Genomic DNA, 12134 nt, shown 5'->3' on the forward strand with positions numbered 1-12134 from the left:
TTTAATACTAAAGATCAAATATCAATAGCTTCTAGAAACAAAGATATATTTCTTTTTTTTGACTCAACAGAATTTATTTTACATGACTATAACTTGAAAAACATGAATTATTTTAATATTTGCTATTGTAAAAGATGATAAAATACTTATTTTCCAAATTGTTTCATTTTGGGATTATGTGTCCCACTTATTCTTTCTAGGTGTCTCAAATGACACAGATTTCCAGTGGCTTGCTCAGCTTCGATATTATTGGGAAAATGAGAATGCTCGAGTCCGTATCATTAACTGCAATGTAAAATATGCTTATGAATATCTTGGTAACTCTCCTCGACTTGTCATTACTCCTCTAACTGACAGATGTTACAGAACATTGGTATGTGCTTAAATTATTTTAATTCACACATTGAAGTTTACTTTTTGACATGGCATTATATTTTATCATGCAAATTTATCATGGCTATCCTTATTTTATTTTCTTATCTATAATAGATGGATAAAGCTACCCCTTCCTAATCCCAAATTATCTTTACATAATGTATAAATATCCATATAGGCATACAGATGTGTATACTTATATGTTGACTTCTGGGTGCTTTTGTAAAATACAGAGTGTTTGACTTCTAGTATTTGTTTTTTTTTTATATAAATTTTATTGTTATATTCCCCATACAATTGCAGCCCCCCCATTCTGACCCCAATCCTGCCGCGGACCAGCACAGCAGTAGACGATGAGGCCACCTCAGGGTTGAGAGAAGCGTGCAGGGTGGTCAGGGAGTCGGCGAAAGAAATGACAAACAGACACACTTCAAGAGTGAAAATCTGAGTGTAATTTTCTTTAAGTTTGTGACCAGTATATATATGTTTTCTAAAAGCACAGGAATGAATATCAAAGAAATTAGCTTGCTCGCTGGCTCAGTCTATCACTATCAGGGAGGTGATCTACATAACAAGCAATGACCATTATAGAAGAAAGGAGGAAGTTTAGAAAGACAGATAAGGGATTAAAGTTTGTAGTTCTAGGAAGACTGGATAGGATTTTTAGCATTCTTGTAGTGGTTCTTGGTGGTCGTTATCTATTGATAAGCTTCTGCCTTTTCAGGGAACTTCCGCTGCACTTCCTCTGCTTCAGGCTGCTTCAGGCTGTTCTCTCCCCGCGCGCTGGGCACCAGCCGGATCTAGGGACCGTGGCGAAAGCCATTCCTAAAGATCACTGCGGGGAGAGGTGCAGCAGGTAGGGTTTTGCTGTTCTCCCCCTGCGCGCTGGTTGCCCAGCCGGACCTAGGGCCGGTTAGCCCTAAAGGTCACTGCAGGGGGAGGTGCAGCACAATCCCTCCCCTCCCGCCCCGCCCCCCTAAAAGTGTCTCTGGTTCATAGTTTTCTGTTGATTTTGATTTTCACTTTCTTATAGTTATTCATTTTCCTGGTCCCTTATTTAAGTTTTCTAGATTCCTGCTATGAGTGAGACCATCCGGTATTTTTCTTTTTCTTTTTGGCTTATTTCGCTGAGCATGATCCCTTCCAGCGCCATCCATGTTGCTGCAAATTGCATGTGTTTATCTTTTTTGAATGCTGAGTAATATTCCATGGTATATATGTACCACATCTTCTTGATCCAGTCATCTATTTTTGGGCATTTGGGTTGTTTCCAAAGCTTAGCTATTGTAAACAGTGCTGCTATAAACATAGGGGTGCAGGTGTTCTTTGGAATTGATGTTTCTGTGTCCTTTGGGTAAATACCTAGGAGTGGAATTGCTGGATCATATGGAAGCTCTATGTTTAGTAGGTCCAGAAATCTCCACACAGCTCTCCACAGTGGTTGGACCAGTTTGCACTCCCACCAACAGTGCAGAAGAGTTCCTTTTTCTCCACACCCTCGCCAGCATTTGTTGTTGCTAGTTTTTTTAATATGTGCCATTCTCACTGGTGTGAGATGGTATCTCATGGTAGTTTTGATTTGCATTTCCCTGATGGCAAGTGATGTTGAACATTTTTTCATATGCCTGTTGGCCATTTGCATTTCCTCTTCAGAGAAGTTTCTTTTTAGCTCTTCTGCCCATTTTTTGACTGGATTATTTTCTTTGTTGTTGTTGAGTCTCATCAGCTCTTTGCAGATTTTTGTGATCAGTCCTTTATCATTAGTGTTGGGTACAAAAATGTTCTCCCAGTTGGTGGGGTTTCTCTTTGTTTTTGTTATTGTCTCTTTTGCTGTGCAGAAGCTCTTTAATTTGATGTAGTCCCAGCTGTTTATCTTTGCCTTCACTATCACTGCTTTGGGTGATGTGTCTGTAAAGATGTCTTTGATGTGCAGATCACGTAGTGTTTCGCCTATATTTCCTTCTATATATTTTATGGTTTCAGGTCTTATGTCTAGTTCTTTAATCCATTTTGAGTTGATTTTTGTGTATGGTGTGAGGTAGTGGTCAAGCTTCATTCTTTTGCATGTAGCGACCCAGTTTTCCCAGCACCATTTATTGAACAAACTTTCTTTGCTCCAATGCATATTGACTTCTAGTATTTGAAAATTGTGAGCCATTCCCATTGGTGATTTAGGAAAAGGAAGATACTGGAAGCTTAAAGAAAAAGACACAGCTTTGGAAAATGGCATCATTTTTCTTCAGTGGAGTCCTGGGAGAGGTGTCAGGAAAACAAAGAAAGTACATTTGGTTCTTAGAACTCCAAGTTAGTTCTACTGATAGAAGAAAGTGAAATAGTAACATGAAATGTATAGGTGATGATGATGAGGTCTGTTCTTGTTGGGAAGCTATGGAAAATAGAATCAAGACTGAAAAAATATGACCCTGAGAATAGGGTTGCCAAAACTAGTACAGGACTCCCAGGTGAATTTGACAATGAATAATTTTTTAGAATGATTATATCCCAAACATTGCATAGGACATAATTACACTAACAAACTATTTATTGTTTACCTGAAATTCATATTTAACTAGTCATCCTGTTCTATTTGCTAAATTTAATTTTTTTAAAGTTTCCCAAAGACTTGACCCTCCTTTTATTTTTATTTATTTATTTTTAAAGTGAATTTTTTTTTTAGATTTATTTTATTTATTTATTTATACAAGCACTGGGTATAGTCAGAAGCGCGGGAGGGTGAGAGAATTCACCAGAGCCAGAGCGGGGAGCAGAGCAGGCAGAAGGACCGGAGTACACTGCTGAGGGGAGCAGCGGGCGGCAGGAGAGGTCTGCGCGCCATGTGGGACCCTCCTCCGCTGGCCGGGGAGCAGCCGGGGATCGAACCGGCGCTGCAGAGGCCGCGGGCAGCTTCGCAACCCAGCGCTCAATCGCTGCGCCACCGGGGAAGCCCTGCTAAATTTCATTTAATGGGAATTGTGGAGCATTAAGAAACACCAATCTGGCTGTGCTGAGTAAAAATTAAGTTTCTCTGAGTTCTCCAGAGCAGGAATGAAATAAGTGTACTTGAGCAAATGACTTACTAAGGAATGTTCTCGGTGTAAAATCTGAAAGGCAATAAGGAAAGGATGGTGTAAAGTTAAGCAATGATGTGGTTTCAACAGACACATAATCTTAGCCAAAAACTTCATGGGAAGTTTTTGGAGGATGATAGTGTCACAGCGACACCCTAGTTTAAGCCAGATATGTGTTTTTTTTATATCTCTTTATTGTCATTGACTGTGGGTCACTCTGGGGAAAGGGTGTGAATAAGCTTCTATGTATTTGTCAATGAGGTAGAACTAAATAGCTGAGGGCAATTCTGTAGAGAAAGGAATAGTTGTGTGCCATTTGTAGCTGACATTCACAACAATTAGGAGATGGGTACAATGACTGGTAAAAATCTATGATAAAATATTTCACCAAACTCCCTACTTTCTCAGGAAGCTACCTGAGTGCAGGTACCATATTTGTCTTGCTGTCTACTCTAGTGATGAACAAATTCATAATACTCCCTAAATATTTGTTGAGAAATGAACCTCAAACTTCTAACAATTTGAGATGTAGAATCAGACTCACATTGAAAATGTATGTAACCCTGTACATTAAAAACTAAAAAGTCATCTGGTATATTTATTATCAATAATAAAGGGAACACATTTGGAAGTATTTCTTGAAATTGTAAATAAGGAAGAATCTTAGGTTTCCAACAATCAAATTAATGGCTGTTAACTAGTATAGGATTTATTGTAAACTTAAGATGAATAAAATATCACTGTTACTGCCTTTATTTAATGAACTATATTGCTTTTTTGTAAATGTGAAAATATTCCTGATTTTCACAGATTTGTTATTTTAAAAAATGGACTTCATTTTTAGAGTATGTTCAGGTTCATAGGAAAATTGAGGATAAAGTAGAGAGAGTTTCCATATACTCTCTGCCTCCCTATATCATCTCTACAACCATTTCTAATTAAAGCTTTCTTAACAAATGTGAACATTCTCAAAGCTTGATTATGCTTGCATTTTTCTCTATGCAGCTAGAAAGTTGTGTACTAAAATTAAGTAAGCAGTAATTGTATTACTGTCTATCTCTCTGCTACAAAGACTAAGTCCATTTTGTAAGCAACTGTCTCTTAGAAGGTTTTCTTTTTTCAGCTATGCATGGATTCCCTTTCACCTCTTTTATTTCTTTCAGATAGGTGCCTTCTATTTAAATCTTGGAGGTGCTCCAGAAGGGCCAGCAGGCACAGGAAAAACTGAAACTACCAAGGACTTAGCTAAAGCTCTTGCTGTACAGTGTGTGGTGTTCAACTGTTCAGATGGGCTAGATTATCTAGCAATGGGAAAGGTAAAGTTATACTTGAAATGTAACTAACTTATAGCTAGGTCTAACAGGGTAAACTGAAGCAGATTAATGTTTAAACATTAATTGGATGTGGTTTACGTGTTACTGTAAACTTTTGATTTTAGGTTACTGTTTCTATTCCTTGGGATTTTTCTTAAGCTTTATTTTCAATTTAGATTTAAAAGGTTAAATGTTTGTTTTAACAAATAATACCCTTTCCTAAGAAAATTCATCTCCTTTTTCTTAACCTTAGTTTTTTAAAGGATTGGCTTCTTCTGGTGCTTGGGCTTGCTTTGATGAATTTAATCGAATTGAGCTGGAAGTGTTGTCAGTGGTAGCTCAGCAGATCCTTTGCATTCAGAGAGCCATTCAACAGAAGCTGGAAGTGTTTCTTTTTGAAGGAACAGAACTTAAGCTCAATCCAAACTGTTTTGTGGCTATCACCATGAATCCTGGTTATGCAGGACGTTCTGAATTGCCAGACAATCTTAAGGTAGTAATTTGTAAGATTATAAATTTGTTAACCAAAATTAGCAGCATAACAGTAAAATTTGTCACATATATTTGTAATGTTTTACCTTTCCTTTTACGGTAAGGTAAACTTCCAAAAACTTTTTTAGATGTCTAAAAAATGTTAAAGTACATTAAAAACTAAAAATGCTATTAAAAAAATACAGTTAATGAAAAGGAGCTGCATTAAAGGGATGTAGGGTAAGTGAATTGGTCAGGCTTTTAGGCCATTGGCTTCTGTGCTATAACCTGCAGCCATGATCTTGTTAATATGGCACATGTGTACCTAATTATGGACTCCTGAGCATGGGAGTGTGTACATGTGCAAGTGTGCACACCTGAGCCTAAGGTCGGGGATATAAAGGCACGCTACTCAGAGACTGCTGTGGGAAAGTGGCTATGAGATGACAAGCAACATCTGCGAGTGGAAGAGTTCATGAGAGAAATGCCAGAGAAAGCCCAAAAGAAAGAGCTTACAGAGGTTCACAGGGGGGCCAAGTTGCTGTCTCCCTGCTAGATTGTTTCCCCTGCGTACTATTTAAAAACCTATGGGGATGATGCCAAGGCCTCCAAGTTTCTCTTTTAAGCTGCCTGGACTGACAGTGAACCTACGAGGCTTGGGATGGTAGCAAAACAAGGAATAAACTAGAATAACAACACATTAGCTTTGAATGTTTATGCTCAGCTTTAAAAATGTTTTTTCCTGTGTGAATAATATATTTCATTTATTATGTATTTCAGGTTCTTTTTAGAACAGTGGCTATGATGGTTCCAAACTATGCCCTCATAGCAGAAATTTCTCTCTACTCCTATGGATTTTTTAATGCAAAACCTCTGTCTGTGAAGATAGTAATGACTTACAGACTTTGCTCAGAGCAGCTCTCATCACAGTTTCATTATGACTATGGAATGCGAGCAGTGAAAGCAGTTTTAGTGGCTGCTGGAAACCTAAAACTAAAATTTCCAGATGAAAATGAAGATATACTGGTAAGTATTCAATATATACATTGTAAAATCTTCAATAGAAAGGATTTTTTGAAAGCAAAGTTGAGTAGGAACTAAGTAGGCAAATGTTATTTTGAGTCCTTTTACATGAGGTTGAAATTACAATTTTCACATTGTTATTCATTATACTTCATGTGAATACAAGAACCTTTTGACTAAAATAACATAGTTTTGACTTTTTAATTGGGGATTCTATGGAGCAATGTAAAATAGACTGACTTTTGGCAGGGGGAGGAGGGCAAATACCAACAATTAACTTATATTGCATTTTTTGGATGATTTTAGCTTCTTCGATCAATTAAAGATGTAAATGAGCCAAAGTTTCTATCACATGATATACCCTTATTTAATGGCATAACAAGTGATTTATTTCCTGGTGTTAAACTTCCTGAAGCTGGCTATCATGTAAGTAAATCTGTGAGAATTACTTATTCTGCAAATAAATTCATCTGATGACTAAGTTATGAGTGAAATTATTCTGTTTGGAGCATAAAATCCTATTTTAACCACTTTAGCAAGGATGAGTAAATATCAGTACCTTTTATTAAATGATATGAGGGCTAAAAAGATTCAGGTCTAATATAATGTTCATTGAAAGAAAATAAGTATTTTATTTTCTATGTTGTATGTTCCATCATTTCAGAAACAATTTAAGAACTGTCAGTCTAATTACATTATCTACTCACCCCTGCCCACTGGGGATTTGCTGCACTTCTTGAATCTGTGGATTGATGTCTTTCCCTAGAAAATTCTCAGTCATTATCTTTTAAAATATTTCTTCCGCCCTATTTCCTCTTCCCTCTCCTTTTGGGACTCAAATCACATGTGTTTTAGACAATTTTAAATTGTATCAAATGTCTCTTATATTTTGCTTTTGGTTTTTTTAATGACTTTTCTCTCTGCTTTAGTTTATATACTTCGTGATCCTTTCATTGGCTTTGTTCAGTCTGTTGACAAACTTATGCAATGTACTCATTCTTGCATATTTTATTTTTCAGTTTCAATGATTCCAATTAGGAATTTTACTAGGATAGCCCATTTCTTTTCTTCAATCTTTCATCTATTTTTTTCTTTGCTGTCATATTGTCTACTTGGTGTACTTATAAACATTATTTTAATGTTCTTGTCTGGTAATTATAACCTTATCACCTGTGAGTTGGTTTGATTTACTGTTTTTTTTTCTTCTTTGCCATCACCTATTTCTCATAGCTTGTTATTTTGATTTTTTTATTAAAAATTACATATAAAAATAATTGTAGAGGTTATATTAATATTATTTTCCTGCAGAAAATCTGTATCTTTTCCTTTGTGAGCTAGCTAAGTTGAACAACTGGTAACTGAATCAGGAATTGATCTAAGCCAGAGTGTTATTGCTGCATTATTGAGCCCTAGTTTACCTCTGGTTTCAAATGTGCTTAGAATGAGACTTGTCCTACTGTATTATATTGGCCTCCATGTAACAGAATTGTTTTGGGGTATAAGCGCCCCAAGACTAAGGAAATCTTTGTGTGACTTTCTAGCTATTCCTTGATGTCTGTTAACACCACACACTGAGCAAAATATCATAGGCAGTGGTAAGAACAAATTTCATGTTTGAGTCCTCTTCAGATTCCAATCTGTCCTACAAGCCCAAAGGACCATTAAAATTTTCTTTGGTTTCTCCTTCCTTCAGCATGTCACTTTGCCTATAGCAGACCAAACCCAATGCCCACCGATGTCCACTGGAAAATACTTCCAGTGGCAAAATTAGCTGTTGATATGTGCTCATCTAGGAAGGGCTCATCTCTCTCTGAAATGTAGTTCCTTTAGATTTACTTGTAGCCACAGCATTCCTATATCCTTAACATTTTTATAACTTTTTTTCTAGCCTCCCTGTTTACTTGTAATGTGAAGGGTTGTTTAGCATGGTCTTTTGTATTCTAACCAATATGAAAATGAAATTCTGGGAAACACTATTAAAAGGGTTTGTTTTCATGCAGCATGCATCCAATGCTGTGTTGCCATAGTGATGAGCAAGTTATAATGGATAATATTAATATTTAAAAAGTATTTCAATTCTATATGTTTCTCCTTTTAATTAAAAAAGAAAGCTCCGGCCTCCCCGGTGGCGCAGCGGTTGAGTGCTAGGTTGCGAAGCTGCCCGCAGCCTCTGTAGCCCCGGTTCAATCCCCGGCTGCCGGGCAAGGGTCCCACATGGCACGCAGACCTCTCCTGTCACACCCGCTGCTCCCCTCAGCAGTGTACTTTGATCCTTCTGGCTGCTCTGCTCCCCGCTCTGGCTCTGGTGATTTCTCTCATCCTCCTGTGCTTCTGACTGTACCCAGTGCTTGTATAAATAAATAAATAAATCTTTAAAAAAAAAAAAAGAAAAAGAAAGCTCTAAGAAATAATTATCAATATAAAATGGTACAATTTTCTTATTCCTAAATGCAAAGTCTATATTTATAAGATATGTGATATGATTTATGATACAACTTTATAGACATGCATTCTATTTTTCGTTTAGGAATTTTTAGAATGTGCTCATGAAATCTGCAAAATAAAGAATCTTCAGCCTGTTAAATTTTTTCTTGGTAAAATGATTCAGACTTATGAAATGATGATTGTTAGACATGGGTAAGTTTACAGGTTATCATTGTCTGCCATAATTAGATGTTATTTATTATTTAATCTGTGCATATATGACTTTTTGCCAATATGGAAAATATAGAATAGAAAGTTTATGCCTTTTAAATTTTTTTAATTTTATTTTTATATTCCCCATACAATTGTAACCCCCTTATTTTGACCCCCATTCCTTCTTCCCCTACCCCCCCCCATAGTGTGTCTCTGGTTCATAGTTGTTTGTTGATTTTGATTTTTTCCTTTCCTATAGTTATTCTTTTTCTTGGTCCCTTATTTAAGTTTTCTAGATTCCTGCTATGACTGAGACCAGTTGGTATTTGTCTTTTCTTTCTGGCTTATTTCGCTGAGCATGATCCCTTCTAGCTCCATCCATGTTGCTGCAAATTGCATGTGTTTATCTTTTTTGATTGCTGAGTAATATTCCATGGTATATATGTACCACATCTTCTTGATCCAGTCATCTGTTTTTGGGCATTTGGGTTGTTTCCAAAGCTAGCTATTGTAAATAGTGCTGCTATAAACATAGGGGTGCAGATGCTCTTTGGAATTAATGTTTCTATGTCCTTTGGGTAAATACCTAGGAGTGGAATTGCTGGATCATATGGAAGCTCTATCTTCAGTAGGTTGAGGAATCTCCACACAGCTTTCCATAGTGGTTGGACCAGTTTGCACTCCTACCAGCAGTACAGGAGAGTTCCTTTTTCTCCACATCCTCACCAACATTTGTTGTTGCTAGTTTTTTTAATATGTGCCATTCTCACTGGTGTGAGATGGTATCTCATTGTAGGTTTGATTTGCATTTCCCTGATTACAAGTGATGTTGAATATTTTTTCATATGCCTCTTGGCTATTTGCATTTCCTCTTTGGAGAAGTTTCTTTTAAGCTCTTCTGCCCATTTTTTGACAGGATTATTTTCTTTGTTTTTGTTGCGTCTCATCAGCTCTTTGTAGATTTTTGTGATCAGTCCTTTATCATTAGTGTTGTGTGCAAAAATGTTCTCCCAGTTGGTGGGGTTTCTCTTTGTTTTTGTTATTGTCTCTTTTGCTATGCAGAAGCTCTTTAATTTGATGTAGTCCCAGCTGTTTATCTTTGCCTTCACTATCACTGCTTTGGGTGATGTGTGCCTTTTAAAATTAATACATAAATAATATATTTTTTATCATATTTATGCTTATCCTTCAAGAGAAGAAAGGATAATAAAATAAATGAAATGGGAAATGGCACTGAAATATGTTTTTACTTGATCAAGTTATATGGTTAATGTAAAACTGAGGCGACGAGAAGTGGAGGGAGGAAGTGCAGAGTGGGAGGGAGCACAATCAACTATGGTGGAGGACTATGGGTGCTTGGTGTGCATGTGGTGTGGTGATCTGCAATTCAGGTGTGCGCCTATGCCTCTGAATCACATACAGTGTTATAAGCCAGTGTTACTTCAATTATTAAAAAAAAAAAACATTATCTAGTTAATACATAACTACTTATGGTTCAGCAGAGAATTAGGATAACTATTATTTATAAGCCTAGAATGATTGATTATCATTTAGCGTCTGTAAATAGTTATGACCTTTTCTCTGTACATTTTATTTCTCAAACTGGAATATCACTAGTCCTTATACATTTAACTCATGGTAAAACTTTAAATAATTTGATATAACACATCAGGTGCTTTTATCAAGTATTTATACCTTTGTCATTGGAATTTTAGCTTTTTTAGAGAACCAAAGTCATTGTTTTGCTGGGCATTGTACAACTATGTTTCAATTGTATACACAATTTATTATATAGGGTAGTGCAACATGGCTGTGGATATTTTGTATATATAATTACATCTACCTTTTTTTCCAATCTCCATTTTTCCTTTTCATTACATGTAAAGAGGACAATAGAGAAAATGTCCTTGGGAGTTGAGAATGTTTCAGCCTGCTTCCGGCCTATAGAAAGCGGAAGTCTCAATGATCGTGATTTTTTTTTAAGACAGAATTTTTTTAAAAAGCCTTTTTTGTAAAACAACAGTATTATGTAAAACTTCAAGCATCTGCAAAAATAGAGGGAATAGTAATTCAATATTCATCTACTTGATACCCAAAGATCATTGTTAAGTCTTGAGGAGTCACATAGATTTTAACCTAGACTCATGATTTGTCAGTAAACTCTAAAAAACTCAACTATCTTTTTACCTTTTGATTACAAGCAGTTCCATGTGCCACTTGTCACAACTATAGCCCTTATTAAATCATGCCTTTCTTTTTTTTTTTTTTTTTAAAGAAATTGAAGTTTTTTTTTTTTTTTTTTTATAGAGGCATGCTTTATTTATTTGCTGGTTTGTTTTGTTTTGTTTTTGTTTATACATGCACTGGGTACAGTCAGAAGCGCGGGAGGGTGAGAGAATTCACCAGAGCCAGAGCGGGGAGCAGAGCAGGCAGAAGGACCGAAGTACACTGCTGAGGGGAGCAGCGGGCGGCAGGAGAGGTCTGCGCGCCATGTGGGACCCTCCTCTGGTGGCCGGGGAGCAGCCGGGGATCGAACCGGCGCCGCAGAGGCCGCGCGCAGTTTCGCAACCCAGCGCTCAACCGCTGCGCCACCGGGGAGGCCCTAAATCATGCCTTTCTAAACTTCCTTGTGGTATCTTGACTCTATCAAGCTTAGTTGAGAGGGCCATACCCTTAACTGATTTTCCCTTTTATTTTTCTCAAATGATTACTGAAACTATATTAATCATTTGTAAATTTTAATAAAAACACAGTGGCCCTAACTTTCATTTGATTCTTTTTTTTTTTTTATAGAGGCATGTTTATTTATTTATTTATTTGTTTTGTTTTGTTTGTACATGCACTGGGTACAGTCAGAAGCGTGGGAGGGTGAGAGAATTCACCAGAGCCAGAGCGGGGAACAGAGCAGGCAGGACCGAAGTACACTGCTGAGGGGAACAGCGGGCGGCAGGAGAGGTCTGTGCGCCATGTGGGATTCTCCTCCGGTGGCCGGGGAGCAGCCGGGGATCGAACCGGTGCCGCAGATGCCGCGGGCAGCTTCGCAACCCAGCGCTCAACCGCTGCGCCACCGGGGAGGGGAGGCCCCTTCATTTGATTCTTGATGTCAGGTTCTGTAGCTACTTGTTCAAATATTTCCCCACATTTTATCTTTTACCAATTAAGAATAAGAATAAGTTGCCTCACTTAATCCTGCAAGTTCCTGAATTTCTGAACTTCCTTTGTTCTCTTTCATTCTTGATTGGAATAG

General features: G+C 37.3%; 1 protein-coding gene across 1 annotated transcript in view; it reads left to right on the plus strand.

Annotated features, from left to right (window-relative positions):
• DNAH12 (dynein axonemal heavy chain 12) overlaps window positions 1-12134 on the plus strand; it is a gene marked incomplete at both ends in the record, with an annotated part of 141386 nt that overhangs the window by 47664 nt on the left and 81588 nt on the right. The window contains 6 exons of the mRNA XM_084248300.1: window positions 201-373; window positions 4607-4759; window positions 5010-5249; window positions 6008-6253; window positions 6557-6676; window positions 8778-8887. Coding sequence (XP_084104426.1) covers window positions 201-373; window positions 4607-4759; window positions 5010-5249; window positions 6008-6253; window positions 6557-6676; window positions 8778-8887 — 1042 coding nt within the window. The remainder of the gene's footprint in view (window positions 1-200; window positions 374-4606; window positions 4760-5009; window positions 5250-6007; window positions 6254-6556; window positions 6677-8777; window positions 8888-12134) is intronic.

Source organism: Talpa europaea (genome assembly GCF_964194135.1).
Source record: "Talpa europaea genome assembly, chromosome: 11".
Classification (NCBI taxonomy): domain Eukaryota; kingdom Metazoa; phylum Chordata; class Mammalia; order Eulipotyphla; family Talpidae; genus Talpa; species Talpa europaea.